This window comes from Mus caroli, chromosome 10, assembly GCF_900094665.2.
Source record: "Mus caroli chromosome 10, CAROLI_EIJ_v1.1, whole genome shotgun sequence".
Classification (NCBI taxonomy): domain Eukaryota; kingdom Metazoa; phylum Chordata; class Mammalia; order Rodentia; family Muridae; genus Mus; species Mus caroli.
Window position 1 is genome coordinate 113,545,177 of NC_034579.1, and position 20,825 is coordinate 113,566,001.

The following is a 20,825-nucleotide window of genomic DNA, read 5'->3' on the forward strand; positions in this document are numbered from 1 at the left end:
ACTATCTAACTGAGCTGAAGTGCTTACTGACCCAGTTGATTCACATTCTTGTCACCATTTGGTCCAAACACTTGAAAGTTAAATGAAGTCATTTTCATAAAGAGAAGCAGAACTAGAAGACAGGATTAGAAAGGATAGGAAGAGGACAATGAGGGTAATGGGTGAACATACACACACACACACACAAACATAAAATATGATGACGCCCATAACCTGTATAGTTAATAATTACTAAAAATTGTTTAAAGATGATGAAAGTAGGTGGTTACAATGACCTTGTCACGTGGGCATGGTGCTCACCCGTGTAACTTCAGCTCTTGGAAGGCTTTCTTAGAAAGCAGGAGGAATCCACAAGTCTGAGAGCAGCCCAGGCTACACAGTGAGATCTCCATCTCAAAATAGTGAAGACATCCAAACTTTACAATTCTTATCCTTAAATACACATGCAACCATCCACCCTGAGGAAGAGATTTAAAGATCCCTACTTTCACGGCAAGAAGAAAAAGAGACACAAGACACTTAACATGTTTCTTTAAAACAAAGACGCATGTTTTTAAAAAAACCTAATAAATTTTTAATTAGAATGTTTTCCTTCTTTTTTTAAAACAGAACAAGAAACAAATTACATCAAAGCAGAACTTTTCAAATACCTAATTATTATACACATTCCCATCTGTCTTACAGGGAGGACTCTTGGTCGGCGTAAGAGTTCCAGGTAAAATAAGCTGCATAATAGTATATATTACAATAATAAATGTACAATGTTTACATGAAATATATCTTAGAAGCAAGAAAAAGATGCATCTGCATCAACAGGTGACCTGTTTAAATGCCACAACTATCTTATTTTACATTCACTCTTGCAACAGGTTACAAGATTGTGTCACTAAGCTCAAATAAATCACTATGATGCACATAACATACAGAAAGATTGGTTACTTTATATATTATATATATATATATATATATATATATATATATATTTTAACACATTAGCATCTGAGACATAGATTGAGAATTTAAAATTTATTCTCTTCTGAGAACAAATCATTTCTTCTTCATAAACATGGTGCCCACAAAAGCACACAGGTAAGGCACAAGGATTTTCTGTTACAGAATCGTGTGCATCATGTTTACTTAACCAGAAAACGTGCATTATCTGTGCAAGTGCATGCTGCAAACCAAACACATACACAGCAAAAAGAAAACTGAACTTAACGTAAAAATTAAGATTCATGTACTTCCAGCTGTTTCACATCTTCCCTTGGACCAACAATGATCTATCCAGCAGGTTATGTTTCAAAAAGCCAATTTTTAGGTTACAAGTAAACCTTGACCAGTAACTATTCAGATCTGAAATCATACAGTAATAAAGGAGCTTTCCTGAAGTAAACACTGAGGCACAAACCAATGGTCATTCGTGCACCATCTACACTGCAAACTTGCATGGCCCAACCTTCCAAGGAAAATTTGTCTAGTACATTTTGCTGCAACAATGTACCCTGTTTTACACTGGACATAGAACAGGACAGGAGCTAACAGTTCTTTAAGCTATAAACAGACTGGGAAATGACATAATCCCTTTAGTTCTGTCACAGTCCCAGTATTTATAATAAATACAGCTTTTCACAAAATATTTTCCAGTATCTGCCAATTGCTTTTTTATTGCTCACATAAATTTGAACTCATTACAGCTGGTGCCAGAACTTCTACACAAAACCATACTCAGATATTTTTATATAAAATCTATAAAAGATATTTTAAACATGTATCTAATACTTCCAGGTATTTGGCTGCTTGATCATCTATGACTGTACAGCCATATGTATATATCTGTGTGGATATGTACATATGTGCAGCTACATATGTACATAGGCACACAGCTACGCACATATATATGTATGTATGTATATGTATATATACACAGATTAGATTATGAGTAAAATAGAAAGCTTATTTTACTGCTAATGCAGACATTCTCACAATACAAGGCTTTCGCTACCATCAGCATTTATACATATATACAAAAGCCAATGTAAGGACATGTCACCCTCTTACACATGTATGTAGCCATTAAAGCCAAATAACTTTCCCCATCTTCCAGCTGCAGCAAATGAACCTTTTACGAGCAATAGAAACCTAAGGTTAAAGTGGGACGTGAACGGTTTTACCACAGTGGCCTGTAAGGAACGATGCGGCTTACTGTATACAAAAATTCACATTAGTTCACAAATTATGGAAACACAAAACAAGCTGCTTCGCCATGCTTGTCCGTGGTTCTCTAAACACTCTTGGTGCAAGCCTATAAGCACCATCTCTGAACCGCTTACTGTCAAGTCGGTGCTCCTCATGCCCAGCCTGATGCGCTGGCACTCCTGAGCCCCACAGACTGAGTCACACAGTCCTCCTCTGCCTCCTCAGCACTGCCTGCCTCACTGCAAACCCTTCGGAACCTCAAGATTTCCAGAACTTTCAAACAGCTGTCTTCAGCAATAAAAATATTACATACAAAAGCATTTTAAAAGGAAGACAGGAAGCCAAATGGGAATTTCCTATTTAAATTAACAGTCCTAGGAGTGAAGACATCTTTTCACGAACTTCCTTGAGAATTAGCTAGGCCAGTCCGCAGGCGCAGGTGAGACAGAGAGTTCATATGTTTATTTGCTGGCTTCAAGGGAGTGTTGCAAGTGAGGGCCTGGGGAAAGCGATGGTGGTATCTATCTAGTCGTAAGTATTTTACTGTAACCAATTTTCCTGTTGTAAGATAAAAAGAGTATTTTAGATCTGTAAAATGATGCTTAGTATTTGTAGAAAATTAACTGTGGAAAGAAATGAACACAAAATATTATCTAAATTATTATTCAAAAAATGTTAACCGAAAATTATTTTTTAAAAAGTCAGGCATAATCTAAACCAACTAATTACCCTTTCCAAATCTTTGTAAGAGTCAAATTTCTTACCATCAAACCAAGAGCCATGCAAGGCTTTAAAAGCCTTCCCAGCATATTCCGGAGACAAACATTTAACATAGACACAGCCCTGTAACATAAACAGAAAACAGAGACACGATAGTCTTAGTTTCATAGCCGCAAACCCGAAACGCACGTGTACGATTGGACTCGGCTTACCTCCCGCGAGTTCCTGTCTACGGCAATATGAACGATGCCGTCATTATCACTGCACTTCTCTAAAATCGCTTCTTGGATCGCCAGGTGCCAGTGATCTCCTATTTCCCTGGAATTAAAAGAAACAACATCAACCCTGCTATCCGGAGCTGCGCGTACTGTGCCCCACACTGCAGCGAAACCAAACAGTCCAGTCCGTCTGTGTAGCTCTATGCTGCAGGTTGTTCCAGCTCTGCAGACAAGTGTTAACATGACTGCTGCAACAGAGCAACACTGTTTTCTTTACTGTTAATAACGGCTTCCAATTGTAACTTATTTCTTAATATAAACACTACATTCCAAGCTTCTCTTTCCAAAACAAAAAGAGAAATGCCACAAGGCAAGCATGGTGCTGGGTCACCCCACCTCCGCGAGAGCCTCAGGAGCGCCTCTGCTGTGCGCATGCTCCAGTCGCACTGGGGCGAGCCACAGATGCTCCGGAGGGCAAAAGGAAAAGCAACTTGACTTTTAATCTGCCTAATGCACTAAAATGCTGGACTGCAATTGATTTCCTAATTACTAAAGCATGCTGTAGATTCCCTACAGAAGTATCAAGCACTGTGAAAAGCGGATCAGAGTGCATGCGTGTTTACAGCGACAGGACCTTCCTACATCTAATGCATTCTGGTATCACCTGTCATTGACTTAACAACCACAAGTGAGTGACCATAACATGGGATCAGCAGCTATTTTTCTTAAAACATAATTTCTACTGTCAAGATTTGAAGAAAAAAAAACAAACCACCCACCTCTAGCTGAAGAGCTATTGGCATTGATGGTTTCTGGGGCAGGAAGAGTCCGTCCTTTTTAAAGGGCGTGGTCTTTATAGCTTTACTACACTCACACTCCCCTGTAGAACTCCAAACCCAGGGCTGTATAGGAGGTGGGGAGTGGGAGTAGATCTGGGAGGAGTTAGGGGAGGGCTAGGGGATAAATATGATCAAAATACACTGTATGTATATATGAAATTCTCAACGAATAAAAGTATTATAATTAGAAGAAAACTAGAAAAAAAAGGTTTTATCTGTCATATCATTAACAGCTAACTAAGGTAGCTATTATAATAGCAAGTCTCAAAATTATTACAACTGATAACTAAAATATATTAGGAAGATGGTTCAGTGGGTCAGAGTGCTTGCTCTATAAGCACAAGGGCCTGGATTCAAATCTCTAGCTCTTTCTAAATAGCTGGGCAAGGCAGCCTATGCCTGTAACCAGCATGTTATAAGCAGGAGACTATCAGATCCTTAGAGCTTGCTCACCACACAGCCTAGGAGACACTTCAAGTTTAGTGAGAGACCCATGCATGGAGACTGAGGCACAGGTACACGCACACGCAGGCACGCACAGACAGACAGACGTGGTATTCTAAGGTAGTAGATGCTGTCACTCCCTGGATGTGTGCTGTGATGATTATGTTGGTCAGAAAAGTTCCAGAGTTCTTCTACTATTGTGTACATATAAAACACAGAATAAGGTGTGATGCTTTGTAGGGGGTTGTTCTATTTTCTGTTTGTTTTTATAGGACTAGAAATTTCTGCAAGATTAACGAAGGTAGCCTACTGAGGTAAAACTGTAACGATTCCATATAAAATGAACATTGCATTTGATAGAGGGCATGCATTATTTGTTATTAACCTACCTTCATGCATTTATGTTAGCAGTCACACTGAATACAGAGATTTATAAACATTTTACAAGCCCTTATTTTTCTGTGTCAAAGGTCAAACCTTTGCTTAGAATTTAACAAAAGGGGAAAAGTATAACATTTATAGTTAAACAGAAAGAAGTTATAAATTAGACACACAGTATAATAGATATAGCATGCATTTTACACCCAGATGCTTCAAATAAAAACAATTATGCATGTCTGATCATAATACTTACATAACTGGGTCAAACATATTTCGAATCTTTAAACATGGAGTCAAACTATTTGGTGGTGAATTTCTTCTATCTAAATGAAATGCTACAAAAAAAAAAAAAGCAACTGTATTACTTGCCATTGTTCCAGTTTGTTGAAAGACAATCATTTAGTTCATTAAAAAATTATTTGTGGTCTCCGAGGCTGCTTACTTACTACCCACAATTCCCTCTTCTTTCTCTCTCCTCCAGCTGAGCAAGATGCTCAAAGAAGGCCAAGGAAGAAGGTGGCTTTGGCCCCTGCTGTTGTCAAGAAACAGGAGGCAGAAAGGTGGTCAATCCTTTGTTTGAGAAAAGGCCCAAAAGAGATCTAACACGCTTCATCAAGTGGCCCTGCTATATCAGGCTGCAGTGGCAAAGAGCCATCCTCTGTAAGCCGCTCAAGGTACCTCCTGCTATTAACCAGTTCACCCAGGCCCTGGAAAGGCAGACAGCTACTCAGCTGCTTAAGCTTGCCCACAAGTACAGGCCAGAGACAAAGCAAGAGAAGAAGCAAAGGCTACTGGCCCGTGCTGAGAAGAAAGCTGCTGGCAAAGGCGACGTCCCAACTAAGAGACCGCCTGTCCTCCGAGCAGGAGTCAATACAGTCACCACCTAGGTGGAGAACAAGAAGGCTCAGCTGGTGGTGCCTGCCCATGACATAGACTCCATTGAGTTGGTGGTTTTCCTGCCTGCCCTGTGTCAAAAGATGGGGGTGCCCTACTGCATCATCAAAGGAAAGGCCAGGCTGGGGTGCCTGGTCCACAGGAAGACATGCTCCACTGTTGCCTTCACACAGGTTAACTCGAAGACAAGGGTGCTCTAGCTAAGCTGGTGGACGCTATTAGGACCAATTATAATGGCAGATATGAGATCCGCTGCCCCTGGAGAGGCAACATCCTGGGTCCTGAGTCTGTGGCTCGCACTGCCAAGCTGGAAAAGGCAAAGGCTAAAGAACTCACCACTAAACTGGGTTAAATGTACACTGCTAAGTTCTCTGTACATAAACATAATTTTAAAAAATATATTCCAAAAATTATTTGTATGCTTTTAATGAGCCAATTACTGTGTTAAGGTGGGTTAAGCTTGTCATTAATCTCTAGAGTCAACACTTGGGTGATAGGTATCTTTCAGGGATTAGAGTTGTGACAATCAGGAAGACTCTACAATAATAACATCTCCTCAGTGTAAGGTAAGATTCCCTCAAGGAAGTGAAACCGACTCTGAGAGCTGAGGCATAAATTAACAGTGGAGGAAGTAAGTAAGTGCACAGGACATCTCAGGTAGAGCAACTGGACACAGCCCTGTGACAAGAAGGGAAAAGGCAGATTCAAGTAACGAAAGTCAGTCAGTGTAGCTGCAATACAACAGAAAGATGAGCCCCGAAAAGGAGAAGTCGGATTATTCAAGACTGTGCTGGCTGCATGAAAGTATCCCGATAACATCCTAAGAGTTGCAAAACCACACAAATGTTTTAAGTAGAGGGATTGCACAACACGGTCTACCTTTAATATTGAAACAAAATTAAAGTAACTGTGTGGAAAGTCACTTAGGCAAAGTGAATTTAGAACCAGCCAGGTTATCTGCTGTGCACAGGGAGATGGCGATGCTGTGCAACAGTCGGGGCAGCAGAGCCATGGTGCAGTCAGAGGTAAAGCCTGAGGCCGACTTCCGGGAGTGTGGCAGAGCAGGTGAGGAAGAGTGAGCACTGCCACCTAGAGCAGGGGTACTTAGAGACGTAACGCAGACACGATGAGCTCACGCTCACGGCATGTGCAGTGTAGTGCTCAGTGGCAGGAACAGATACAAGGCACAAGCATGAGAGCTGGTGTGTAAGACAGAGCCATGGCATGAGAAAAAGTAAGGAAAAAAGAGAGGACAGCGCTGACGAACCGCAACACCAAAAGATGAAAAGGCAGAGTAGGAAGCAGAGGGCACTGGACACGACCACGGGACTGGAAAAGACGACCAGGGCGGGAGAGAAACCAGGGAAGAGATGCCACTGTCAAAGCCCACAGGAAAGTTTGATGAAGGGCTCGGCTGACAGACTCGGGCTGGTCATAGGAAATAAGTAATTCCATTTCCAGTTTTACAGGGCCCCGCAGCGGGTAACTTTCCAAGGAAAATTTGTCCTTAGCATTTGAAACAGCACATCACTTTTTAAAACTGAAAACATTATTTTTGTAAGGATATATTCTGATTATCATTCCCCCCCCCTCAACTTCTCTTGGATCCTCTCCACCGCCCTCCCCTAAATCTATTTAAGCTTTAAAAAGGAAAATTAGAAGGAAAAAATGGAATGGCTATTTTTAAAATAGCAATTCTAAACCACTTTACTTACCTTTTCTATAAATACTATGTTTAGCAAATATTAATAAGCAAGACTTTGTATAGGATTTGGTAGGAAAGAGGATTTACTATCTACAACTCCCTTCTATACTGTTTTATATTCACATTTCTCCTGTGTAGTAGAGGTACAGGCACACAAAGCAGCCAATCTTCAAGACTCCTTCTGTGTTCTACTCTATCTGTTCTGAAACTACACAGATGATTAAGACAAGCATGTAATGACAGCTACAAAAGACACTTGGAAAAGGACAGAGTCGGGCACAGGGGTCTTAGTGAGACCCAGGAGAAAGGCAACCACAACTGGAAATCGGGCTATGGAGGTCACGGTTCCACAGCACACCTGATGTGTCCTGAACATGTATTAGCAATGATTGTGGTAACACAACAACCATCTCATGGATCCACAAGAAGAAATATTGGTCTTTATTGCTGTAGACAAAGCAGTTCTGTGCTAACATTTATTCCTTCTATGGGGTAGAGCTGTAAAGGGAACCTTTGCATTCACATATTTTCACAGTACATTGTTTCAATTAAATATATATTGCATATTTTGAAAAATTAGAAAATCTTTGGTTTTGCTTAAACTTAAAACTACATACCTTGACCTTGCCACACTTTAGAGGGTATAACTAATGTCTTGTCACAAGATGCAGAGGGCTGGATCCACCGCCAGACTAGAAAGTCTGCACCGCCTACTCTTCGAGTCTCCGTACGGACTCTAGATTCGTTAGCAGCAAGGAAGTCAACAGCTCTATCCCAGACTTTCTTCATCTTTTTCCTATCACACAAACCAAACAACAAATTTCCCCTTGGCTTCTCGTCTTTTGGAAATGTTAGTAACTGAAACAACAGTTACTGTGAGCAGCTGCTCTTCACTGGAGATGAAGATGAGCTACTAGACTGAGAAGCCATACCTTGCAGAATATGGAAATATGCATCTTTTTTTCATTTTCAAAAAGTCAGGTTTAGCCTTCATTTAAAAAGCTTCAGTAGTAACCACCTCAGTCTTTAATATTACTAAAATCAATCCTAAGTGGCTCTGCTGTTTCTCAGTACGATTCTCACTGTCCTCGGGGATAGAGAGGAAGACTGAGAAGCAGGGATAAACAGATGCAGGAGCGGGAATGAGCGATAAACCAGCTGTCTTACTACACACTGAGGAGAGGGTGAAATACTTTAAAAACTCTATCCAGTCAAGTAGGTTTAGTTGAGAGGAGCCACAAGTCTCAGTAAAATGCAAGTCTCCCACAGATCCGTGCTGGCTTACACACCTGTCCTGCGGCTGTATTAGGGAATCGCGGACATGTGGAAGAGGCATGTAAGGCTGTAAATCTTTAGTCTCCTGGCAAGCTTCATTATGACTTCGCAAAACATCTGAAAATAAACCAACAATAACTTTACAAATAAATCAACTGCTGTCAACCATGCTGAAGCTTTGTCTCTGGTGACTGTTCTACAAACAGTTTAGGACTTTATAAGTTCCATACCTATAATCTTTACCACCATGTCATACATCTGCCTTGTCTCCTCTTCCTCCTTAGTCCAGCGGTATCTCATGTAACGGAGAACAACACACACCATCAGTACACCTGCAACATTCGGGGTTGGCGTTAAGGCTGTGCTTGGTAATGGTTCCATGATAGCTGCTAACAGTGACCCTCCCCCCCAGCCTCACGGAATAATGGAGTGCAAAGATGTAAATTTAACCGTATAATAATAAAGCTACGCTGAGAAAACCTTCAGTACTTTCCCAAAATTTCACCCCTCTTGAAAACAATTCTTCCATTACATTAACAGTTGAGTGTTTAAATCCCAATTACTAAAAATAAAAATAACTTTCAGATTTTTCTTTTAGCACTAAACTACTCAAAAACTGAGTTTTATTAAACACACCAAATATTAAATAAACTGAATTATGTTTAGAGTGCTAAGAAAACAGAAAAGAATAATTTCTTATTATAAAAATTCCAGTCGGGCATGGTGGCGCATGCCTTTAATCTCAGTGCTTGGGAGGCAGAGGCAGGCGGATTTCTGAGTTCGAGGCCAGCCTGGTCTACAAAGTGAGTTCCAGGACAGCCCCAGGGCTATACAGAGAAACCCTGTCTCAACCCACCCCCACAAAAAAAAAAACCAAGAATCTAAGTTTAAAAAAATTATTTCCCATAAATAACATTTTAAACCAAAAATTTAAGGGCTTACTTTATTTAAAAATAAGCTCAAACTTTAGCCAGATATGGTGGCACATCACTTTAATCCCAGCACTCAGGAGGCAGAGTGACTATGTTTGAGGCCAGGGTACTTTACAAAGTGAGTTCCAGGACGGCCAAGGCTACACAGAGAAACCCTGTCTCAAAACCCAATACAAAAGCGGCGGGGGTGGGGGTGGGGGGTGGGACTCAGCTTTTGTATTTCCCACTCTGCGTTCTACAAGTAGGTTTTGTAGGTTTCTACACACATCCTACTAAACGTGTTCCTTCTATGACATGTTCATGACAAACTTTTCTCTCTCTTTTTAGAATACCGTCTTCTAAGCCCTTGGGTCCACAATTGTCATAAATACCCCCAACTTTGCTGTTATCATTTAAAGATGAAGATGTGTCCTCGTACAACCTGTGTCAGCGGCTGACAGCACTAAAGTGGGAACTGTGGCCATCTCCAAAGTGGACCTAGCTGGAGGAAACGAGTCCCTGGCACAGGACTTTGGGACACTTGCCTCTGGCCACTCTCTCCTCTTTGCTTCCTGGCTGTCATGCTATCTGCTCTGCCAACCCCCCTCTCATGATAGACTGGCAACTCTCACTAAATACACCTTTCTTGCTGAGAGTTATTGATCTCTGTCAGGTATTTGATCACAGTCACACAAAAGTAAACGAAAACTTAGTGAATGAAGACGCCTGGAAGTAATTTCCAGCACCGTCGATGGAAGCAAGGAGTAAGCTGGCTCTCAGCTCTGGCATTCTGTGGGGTGGGAGCAGTGCACCCCCTTCTAATCCTCACAACTTACCTAAACATAACAACAATAACCTATGGGTCACAGTAATGAAAGCACGCCGGAAACGGCACCAGAAGGGCATCTGGGGCCTGGTGGACTGTAAAAACTGCACATCAGTTATGTTTGTCAACTCTTCCTCAGGCCCGTAACCAACACACCTATTTAAAAATAATTAAGGTAGAGATTAAAATTTCAAAAACCACTTCTTACAATACAAAATCATCAAATTGTAAATCAAATCCTGTACCTTATTCCAACATCTTTCCCATTTTTAAAAATCCACAGCAATGAAGTATTAAATACATCTTCATACTCAGGACCTAAATTCTAACAAGAAAAACAGAGACCCATTCTCAATAGTCCTATGTAAACCGTCACATAAACAACATGCTTTGTTTTCATTTTAACCACATAAACATAACGAAAACATACAACTCGGTACTAAAAAATAAAAAATGAAAAACACCATCTTCTCATGATTCCAATAGAAGCACTATTAATATTCTGCTATGCTTTCTTTCTAGTTTTATTATATTTACAAATTTTAGTTATTTGTTAAGTTTATTTTCAAATATCATTGTGATAATGAATTAAGTTTACCTTTCATAAATGGAACAGTATTTTCAAATAAGCATATGGCAAATTACTGAGACGATTCAAATGTTCAACAAGTGAAACTATTAAGCCTGTAAGCTCAAAAATGTGGATTGTAACTAATTATAAATTCAAACTTCCAAGTGAGAAAGTATAAATCAGAAAAACATACTTGTCATTTATGACTATAAGTTCACAGTACTTAAAGACTTTTCATAAATTGATATGACATTAACAAATGTGACTTTGATACAGTGTAACAGAAGGATGTTAACAACTCAGTAAACCAGTACTTTTCAACCCATTTTTTGTAGAAAATAATCATACACAGGTGAAAGATCCACTCATTCCAAGAGAGACCCAAGAGCTCTATGAAGCGGAATACAAACTTCACTGACAGGGCAACTCCTGCTTGGCTAGGGAGGTGGCTCAGAGGGCAGGGAGCCCGAGAGACAGGCATGAGGAATAGAGTTCAGATACCCAGCTCCATACAAAGGCCAGGAATACTAACATACACAGGGAACCACAGCACCTGTGGAGTCTGGGGGAGTGGGGGTAGAGGCAAATTCGGGGCACAGAGGACAGCTAATTTAGTCAGGACATCAAACTCCATCTTCAGTGAGAGACATGTTCTCCAAATAGAAGTTGGAAAAGGAGGAAGAAAAATACTCAACATCCACACCACACACACACACACACACACACACACACACACCACACCACACACCCTACTACTACTACCACCAGCAACTAACTGAGTTACGATAGATTCATGTGAGGCTGCAGTTTCTTGACATGCTTCATGCTCCAAGCACAACACCATGAACCTGCACTGAACACAAAGGACAATCTATTTTCCTCTTCATAAGCTGGGCACTAAGAGCTTTAGTTGAACAGCCTGACAGGTGGAGTTTGGTCTTCAGAAGCTATATAAAAAGCTAGATGTACTGGGTACATTTATGACGGAAACACTACTACTGTAAGATGAGAGGCAGAGACAGCCAGTAGAGACCAGGTGAGCACTGCTCCAGGTCAACCTCTCACCTACACTCACGTGCCTGCCATGACACTTAAGTATACGTGCAGGCACATGCACACAGACACTACAGTTTAAAGTATTTTTGCCATATAGAAAGCTCACAGACACTACATTTTATAAGTACTGTGCCATGTACAAAGTTCATTATAATTTCAAATGAATAATTTTAAATGTTTTCAGTTTTAGTTACTAATGTGATAATGTTTAAGTGTATACTAACACATTAACCACATCAGCCAGCCAGCCACACCTACACAGCAAGACCTTGCCTGGAAAAAGAAAAAATATCCCAGGAATATAAATTTATATATAAAGGTACAAATATATGCACATTTTTCATAAATAAAGGCCATTTAAGGTCCTAAAAATTATAGAAAATCCAAAGGCTTACTAATTGGTAGGGATGGGCAGGTATACTGTTTGTTTTTAATTATGTGTGTTATGTGCACGGTGTGTGTACATGTGTATGGGGAGGGGTATGTGGTGCATATATGGGTATGTGGCTGTGCGTGGAAAGATCAAAGGTTGACACACCGTGCTCCTCAATGGCTCTCCCCCTTACTTTCTGAGACAAGGTCTCTCAGTAAACCTGACATTCACTGTTAGAGGACTGAGCAGTGAGGTTCCCCATGCAAGCGTCTTTGCCTGCCCCTCTTCCCGCTACCACCGAGCAGAAACACTGTACCCTGTATTGAATGTGGGCTCTGGAGACCAAACTGAGGTTCGCATGCTTGTGTAGCAGTCACCTTCCCTCCTGAGCCAGCACATGGCCTGGGTGCACACTGAAACCAGGATAGTCAGATAACAGTGCACGGCACTGTATCTTATACACTATGCTACAATTACACTTATCATGGAAAAGAGGATCTCATACACACAGGAAAACTCCTTTTTTCAGCCAATTTCTATCCACTGTATGTGTATTTTGTACTTTAATCAACTCCAAACATTGTTATTTACTTTTCTGCCTTTGGTGCTAGGGATCAAAAAGTGGGACGATATACATGCTGGGTAAGCCAATCTAGCACTGTTCACCTAAACCCTATTCAATTTCTTTTAAGAATTATTTATTTTATGTGTATGAGTACACTTCTTCAGACACACCAGAAGAGGGCATCAGATCCCATTACAGATGGTTGTCAGCCACCGTGTAGTTGCTGGGAACTGAACTCAGGACCTCTGAAAGAACAATTTGATATGTTTGCAGATCGGATATTTTAGAGCAAAATTGCCAGTGAATTAGGAAGTTGAAATGTGTGGCCCAATGAAAACAATTTCCAGTGTCATTGGAGAATCTGTTGGTAAAATAACAGTCAGTGCTCTTAACAGCTGAGCCATCTCTCCAGCCCCCTATTCAATTTCTTAAACATTAAATCTTAAACAACTTTTTTAAAAAAAAAAATCTGATGCCGGGTGTGGTGGCGCACGCCTTTAATCCCAGCACTCGGGAGGCAGAGGCAGAGGCAGGCGGATTTCTGAGTTCGAGGCCAGCCTGGTCTACAATGTGAGTTCCAGGACAGCCAGGGCTATACAGAAAAACCCTATCTTGAAAAACAAATAACAAAAAACATCTGTTTATCTTAATACAATATATATTTAATTATGATCCACACCGCGCCAGCTCTTTTGCTAGAAACTACAAGCACAACACTAAACCAAGCAGCTGAGGTCTCCTATGCTAACAAAGCCCTTTACAAAGGATCACTTTATGCACTTTCTATAGTGCAAAGGCTGCGTTTGAAGTTTTAGAAATCTCTTTTAAAAATGATTTTAGAAATGTCCACTGAATTATTTTACCAACAGATTCTCCAATGACACTGGAAATTGTTTTCATTGGGCCACACACTTCAACTTCCTAATTCACTGGCAATTTTGCTCTAATATATCCGATCTGCAAACATACCAAATTGTACAAAGCACCACTAACTGCCAGGGATCATAAATGACTGACACAAAACTTTTGCTAGGATTTTTTAAGATAATAAAGGTGGCTTACAGGGCATGTGTTTGAATTTGCTTTATAGAATATAGCCTTCACCCTTCTTACCACCATCTTTCTGTGTTACAAAAGAAGCCGGGCCTTTTACATAAAACAGTATTATCTACTTTTGAAATGGTCGAGCTATGCAGTCCTGGCTTGGTCTCACAACTGACTGAACCAAACTTCAATTGCTTTTGTACTCTGAAATTTAAAGCATCTGATGTTTTAAAACATAAATTTTCAGCAGTTATTTTAAAGACCAAGTGCACCTGGAAAGGGTAGTGTGTGTAAATGCACATGAATACATACAGTATATTAAAGGAATATAACCTCCCCCCCTCTCTCCAAGTGCTCATGGACAGCCTCTACTCCTCTACTCTTCTACTTCTCTACTCTCTCTCTCTGCCTCTACTACCCTCTTAACTCCCCTCCCCATGCCCTGAATAAACTCTGTTCTATACTTTAAAAAAAAGAAAAGAAAAGAATACAACCAAGAATTAGAAATCTGATGGGGCCGCTCATGCAAAGGAGCTGCCAGGCAGAGACAGCTCTATGCACCTCCACCTAGAGACTACAGTTTGTTTTTGAGATGCTATATGCTAGATGCCAAGAAACAACACTGTGCCAGGCATGCTGATGGATCTCTTTAATCCCAGGACTCAGGAGGCAGAGATCCGCCAGGTCTACATAGTGAGCTCCAGGACAGCCAGGGCTGCACAGTTAGACCTTGCCTTTAAAAACAAACAAACAAAAAACTAGATTTAACCATTGATTCGATGATTGACTTCTGTATCCAGCAGATCTGAGACTAGATTTCAGTTTCGTTACAAACTACATATGCGCAACATACTTAGTGAGGTGTACGCTATCTATGACATGTAGCCATTGTTAACTGCCACGTCAAGGTGTTCACAACAACTTTAAAGTGTCAACTGCTTATGCACACTGGAACTGACGGGTTATGGACCTAGCTGGTCATCAAAGAAGTACAACAGTGTTACATGGAGGACAGGCTCCCTACTCCTAGGCTGGTCACAGTCTAGCTGGGTGACCCAGTTATTATACCTCTAAGCTCTAATTTGTTCATAAAGTAGGTTTCCTGTCTTCCACCTTGTTAGATGAAGGTGAACTTGAGACCAGCACACGGCATAAAGTGCATACTTAAAAAAAACGTATTATACAAGTCTCACTGCCTCACTTTTTAAAATACTTCTTTTCCTTTTACCAAATTTCTACTAGAAGATTTAATTCTGCATAATGAGAACTGAAAAAGGATGAAGGCATCAAGATGGAAAGACAAGCAAACTGGAATGAGGTTGGGAAAGTGGCGATGGCGCAGACACCGCATTTCCAGACACACTGTCTGCAGAAGAGGGAATCCGCCCTGTCTCATCACAGGCCTCTTGAAAACACTTCATCTTCCACATAAAGGTTCACCAACAGTGATCAGGGGGCCGGGCTGAACCATAAAACTCTTATCTGGCCAGCACTTGGGACATTCACAAAGATCTACTTTCCTAGTAAGTTCTTCACAAATCTTAGGTATTGTGTATTGTGTCAGAAGTTAATCGGGGTTTGAAAGCAACTTAGAAACCGACGCAGCACTCCTCACCCCGCCCACAGGGATGCCGTGAGTGCTCCAGCTACAAACACATCGCTGTGCTTCCTACGCGCTCCACCAGAGGGACCTATTTCTTAAGTCTCCCAACGGTGAGCCGCCTTTCACTACCAAACTATGAAAGTTCAGTAAAAGCCCTTGGTAAGTCAGAGATATATCTAGATAAATAAGCGGATTAAAACTCCTTCTGAAGGAGAAAGAGTAAGGAAATACTAATAAAATGTAATGAGTCAAAGTCAACAAAACAGAAGCTCTGTGCTGGGACTTCTGTACCATGCACCAGAAGCCAGAGATGCTGGTGAGCACTGTGGAGTGGTGGGAATGGCTGCCTTATTTGCTACTATGTCCAAGTGTTGGCTTTGTGCGGATGAAATCATAACGTAAATGCCTAGAAATGAAATGTACAAGAATTCTCCATAAACAGAAAGCTTGCTGTGTATACCTTACAGTCCTTGTCTGATAACAAGTGGGGGTTTCTTACATGCTGCACAGATTAAAAAAAAAAAAGCCAACTGGGGCTAGGCTACGCTCACACTGTCATTCTAGATTAGGAAGTAATATGAACATTATCAAAAGCATTTTATAAAGTTCAGGCTCTTTGAAAAAGTAATTTCCTTTTCAGGATTATTTCCTAAGGAAATGACTAGGAAAAAAGTCAATGCACGTTAGTTATATAGTAAAATATTATCCAGCAATTTAAAAACTTATGCTGTGTAATGGGAGAGGCAAATGTATATGATTGCAAGGATAAACACATGAATATTTGTAATAGAAGATATTTATAGTCATACTAATTTTAAAAGACTAAAGAAAGCTAGATCAAATACTACCAGAGGTTACCATTATACAGTGAATTTAAAACTTTTTCCCTTTATTTCTCATGAGAATTAAATTATGATGGTAATTTTTACTGAAAATAAAACACTATTTTAAGAAATCCTTTTGAGACTTGTCTAGAATTTTAGACTTTTTTTTGACACACCCCCATCCTGCTTATTGATTGGGGGTGGGGGAGTTATTATTGGCAGCTCTGGAGACTGCATCTATGATGTGATAAACATATTTCACAACCTGAGGCCAAATAGAGTAACACAGATGTGCATACATATGAACCTAATGAGTATTAATATTTGAAAATAACTTTAAGAAATGGAATCTCGACTCTTTTTAGAATATGCAATAAAAAGTCTATAGTGTTAAAAAACAAAAGTAACCCCAGCCCTCATTCTGGACCATGAAACAGGAACTGGGGACACATCTTAGTGAGAGAATGCTTGCCTAGCAAGGCAGGAGGTCTGATCTGCTAGGCTCAACTCCTAGCACTGCAGAAACAGAAACAAACAAAAAAGCCAGCAACACGGGGGCTGGAGAGATGGCTCAGCACTGACTTTTCTTATGAAGGTCCTGAGTTCAAATCCCAGCAACCACATGGTGGCTCACAACCATCCGTAATAATATCTGACGCCCTCTACTGGTGTGTCTGAAGACACCAGTACACTTACACATAAATAATAAATAAGTGTACTTAAATATAAATAATAAGTCTTAAAAAATAAAAAGCCAGCAACACAAAACCTAGACCAGACCAAACCCACCACCGCCGAAATCCAACTGTTCGGAAGTACAGAATAATTTTAGGAAATTTAGGAAAACTTTTGATGACGGGCATGTGTAACAGAACAACTAAAGTTCACTGAAAATTAATTATACGTCTTCAGGAATGTACTAGAGTCAGCAAACCCCACCGTTTGATATTATTCAGTTAGTAGTTAGAGGTACATTACAAAGAACAAAAAAGGCAAAGTGTTTCACTCAGGATATTATGGAAGCATAAAATGAGAAAAGAGAAGAAAAAATGAAAATATAAGAATCAAAAATTCCCCAAATTTGGGTAAGGAATTATGCATTCAGATTGAAGAAACCCAACAAGTAAGCAGGAATGTTAAGTCTAAATAACAGGAACAACACATCAGGAGACACTGCTGCCTTCAGGGGCTGGGGAGATGGCTGAGCTGCAGTGCTAGTTTGCTTGAGTGTGGACATGAGTCTGGATCCCCAGACTCATGAAACAAAGCCTGGCATGGTGGCACATGCCTGTTCCCCCAGAGCTGGGGAAGCAGACGGGGAGGCGGTCCCTGGAGCGTCCTGGCCATATGGCTTAGGTAAAGCAGGCAGCTCAGGATTTTTAGAGAAAGGAGGAGACCATTGAAGAAGACAGTGTTGACCTCTGGTCTCCTTCCCCACATGTGAACCTGCCCATTTATCTACCCATACATATGCACACGTGTCCACACACATACACATACCATTATTATCACACACATGTACACACACACAATTATTATCAAACTGTCAAAAGGCAAAGAGACTTTTAAAGAGAGAAGCTGCTCATCACATAGGAGAACCTACGGAATAGTAAGATAAAACACATGAAGTGCTGAGAGAGGAAGACCAACCAATATACAAGTTAAAGAACAAAATTAGGCTTTAAAAGCTATAAATATATTCATGTCAAAAGCTATAAACATTAATGGTTATACAATCTAAAAGACACATTGATAACATAAAGGAGGATAATAAATTCAAAAGCAATTAAAGCATTTTACTACAAAAGAAATACAAAAAAGAAGTATGGCAGAAAAACAAAATTTCGGGCTTGAGAGATGGCTCAGTGGTTAAGAGCACTGACTGCTCTCCAGAGGTCCTGAGTTCAAATCCCAGCAACCACATGGTGGCTCACAACCATCTGTAATGAGATCTGATGCCCTCTTCTGGTGTGTCTGAAGACAGCTACAGTGTACTTATAATAAATAATAAATAAATAAATAAATAAATAAATAAATAAATAAATAAATCTATCTTTAAAAAAAATGAACAAACAAAATTTCCATACAGAGAGAAAGCAAGTGGAAACAACAACAAAAAAAAAGTCTCTCCCATCAACAATAGACTTCAAATAAAAATAGAAGCACCCTAATCATTGGATTGATGGATGAACGTGTAAAAGAAATCCACTTTAGCTTTAAGGGCACACACACAGGCTGACAAGGATAGATGAGAGAGACAGTCCATGGGAATAGTCAACTACGGATGTCACATAGGCAGGCAGCTCAATCCACTCAGAAGATACAGCAGTTATACTGGCATATACACATTAGAGAACCCACAGACAGAGAGAGTAATTAAAGACAGGATGGAGGGAGAGCGCACCACTGTTGGTAGTAGATTGCTATAAACAACTTTCAAAACTGGACAGAATACACAGATAAACATCAATGAGGAAAATGATGACTTCAATACTACAAACCAGACAGAAGTAAAAGACAAACATTTCATTCAAAGAAAAATACATATTTTCTCTTTATGAGGATTTCAGAAATGAGTAAAATGTATTTTCACTATACCTACCTCTCCCTCCTTCTCTAAGTCTTCCCCTGTTCCTCCTGTTCCTCCACAAACGCCCCTCTAAACGCATGCCCTCTCCTAAAAACTGCCTGTACATGACTTAGCAAACCCCATTAGTGTTGCCTGGGTTTAGAACTAACTACTTGAACATGGCCAACCAGCCTATGGGAGCTTCCTGAAGAGAACTGAAGTCTCCTTCTCTCAGCCATTGAGTACAGCTAGTCAAATAGGTATGGGGCTTATGTGTCCTTCTCCATTCATGCTGGAACACTAATTGGTGTGGTCCTGGGCAGGCATGAAAGGGTAATTCACTTCTTACTCACTTCATTAGAAAAAATTACTACTCAAATTCTTCAAAAAACAAAGAGAACTTTTCCAAACTTTCTTAAACTTTTAACACTAATTTATATATTTATTTACTCTGAGTGTGTGTGTGTGTGTGTGTGCGCGCGCGCGCGTGCATGCATACATGCAAGGCCATGAGCATCCAAGGGCTCACATGTGGCAGTAAGAGGACTCTCCCTTCCACCACGTGAGTCTCAGGGATTGAACTCAGGCCGTCAAGCTTGGCAGCAAGTGCATTTATCCAATGCATGAATGATCTTGCTAGCCCCCAAACTGACTTTTTTTTAAATTTTTTTATTAGATATTTTCTTCATTTACACTTCAAATGTTATCCCAAAAGTCCCCTATACCCTCCCCCCGCCCTGCTCCCCAACCCACCCACTCCCACTTCCTGGCCCTGGCGTTCCCCTGTACTGGGGCATATAAAGTTTGGTAGACCAAGGGGCCTCTCTTCCCAATGATGACCGACTAGGCCATCTTCTGATACATATGCAACTAGAGATATGTGGGTTTTTGTTATCAATGTTAGATAGATGGGACATTAAAATTCAGACTAACATCAATTAATAAAGACACAATTGTCCCTAATAAAATACCAGAAAAGGGAATTGGACAGCGTATTCAAAGTATAACAGCAGGGTCCTGTGGTACACAGACATTTCCACACAAAAAATATCAATGCAATATTTTCTTAATCTGTTAAACCTGTTGTTTTGTTCTGTTAAATAGATCAAAAAAATTAAAAACCACAATATTATTTGGATCCTTATGCATCCTGTTAATTAGAAGTAGTATTCATATTGTAGTCCCAATAAAAAATAAATGAAAATATTTAAATCAAATGATTATTTCAATAGCTACAGAAAAAGCATGAGAAAACTTAACAGTCCTTCAACAATGAGTTTTAAAAATGCCCAGGAGTAGGGAAAGGATGTCCATGTCAAAGAGCCACACCCACCGAGGCCCACACATGAGCGAGCTGTCAGACCTAACAGGGAGAACATAAAGACAAGAAGGAGGCGTGGGCCCACTCGCCACTCCTATTCAACACAGGCACTAGAAAGTCTAGGAGTAACTTATGCAAGAAATTTGAAAATCTGAAACAGAAAAAGTAATTTTATCTCTTTTCACAAATGATATAATTATCTACATAAAAATATTTTTAAAAAACCTGTAAAAATTCTAAATTAAAAAAAAAAAGTCCCCTTAGAGTAAATGAATTCAAACTTGCAGGGTACAAAAATCAACATGGAAAAATCAATTGTTTCCTATACAGTAAGAGCAAAGAATCTCAACAGGAAATGACAACAATTGTTTATAATCGCCTCAAAAAGGAAATACATAAGAATAAACTTAAAGGAGAGGCAGGCGGATTTCTGAGTTCGAGGCCAGCCTGGTCTACAAAGTGAGTGCCAGGACAGCCAGGGCTACACAGA

At 40.2% G+C, this 20,825-nt stretch overlaps 1 protein-coding gene across 1 annotated transcript in view; it reads right to left on the minus strand.

The window, feature by feature from the left end:
- Positions 1 to 548: 548 nt before the first annotated feature.
- Positions 549 to 20,825, minus strand: part of Lemd3 (LEM domain containing 3) — a 55,888-nt gene continuing 35,611 nt past the window's right edge. Inside the window, exons 5-13 of the mRNA XM_021175093.2 lie at positions 10,655 to 10,734; positions 10,420 to 10,565; positions 8,903 to 9,004; positions 8,687 to 8,789; positions 8,015 to 8,193; positions 5,052 to 5,133; positions 3,129 to 3,234; positions 2,961 to 3,039; positions 549 to 2,754 (exon numbers count right to left, since the gene is read on the minus strand). Of these exons, the coding sequence (XP_021030752.1) occupies positions 2,591 to 2,754; positions 2,961 to 3,039; positions 3,129 to 3,234; positions 5,052 to 5,133; positions 8,015 to 8,193; positions 8,687 to 8,789; positions 8,903 to 9,004; positions 10,420 to 10,565; positions 10,655 to 10,734 (1,041 nt within the window). The 3' untranslated portion in view covers positions 549 to 2,590. The remainder of the gene's footprint in view (positions 2,755 to 2,960; positions 3,040 to 3,128; positions 3,235 to 5,051; positions 5,134 to 8,014; positions 8,194 to 8,686; positions 8,790 to 8,902; positions 9,005 to 10,419; positions 10,566 to 10,654; positions 10,735 to 20,825) is intronic.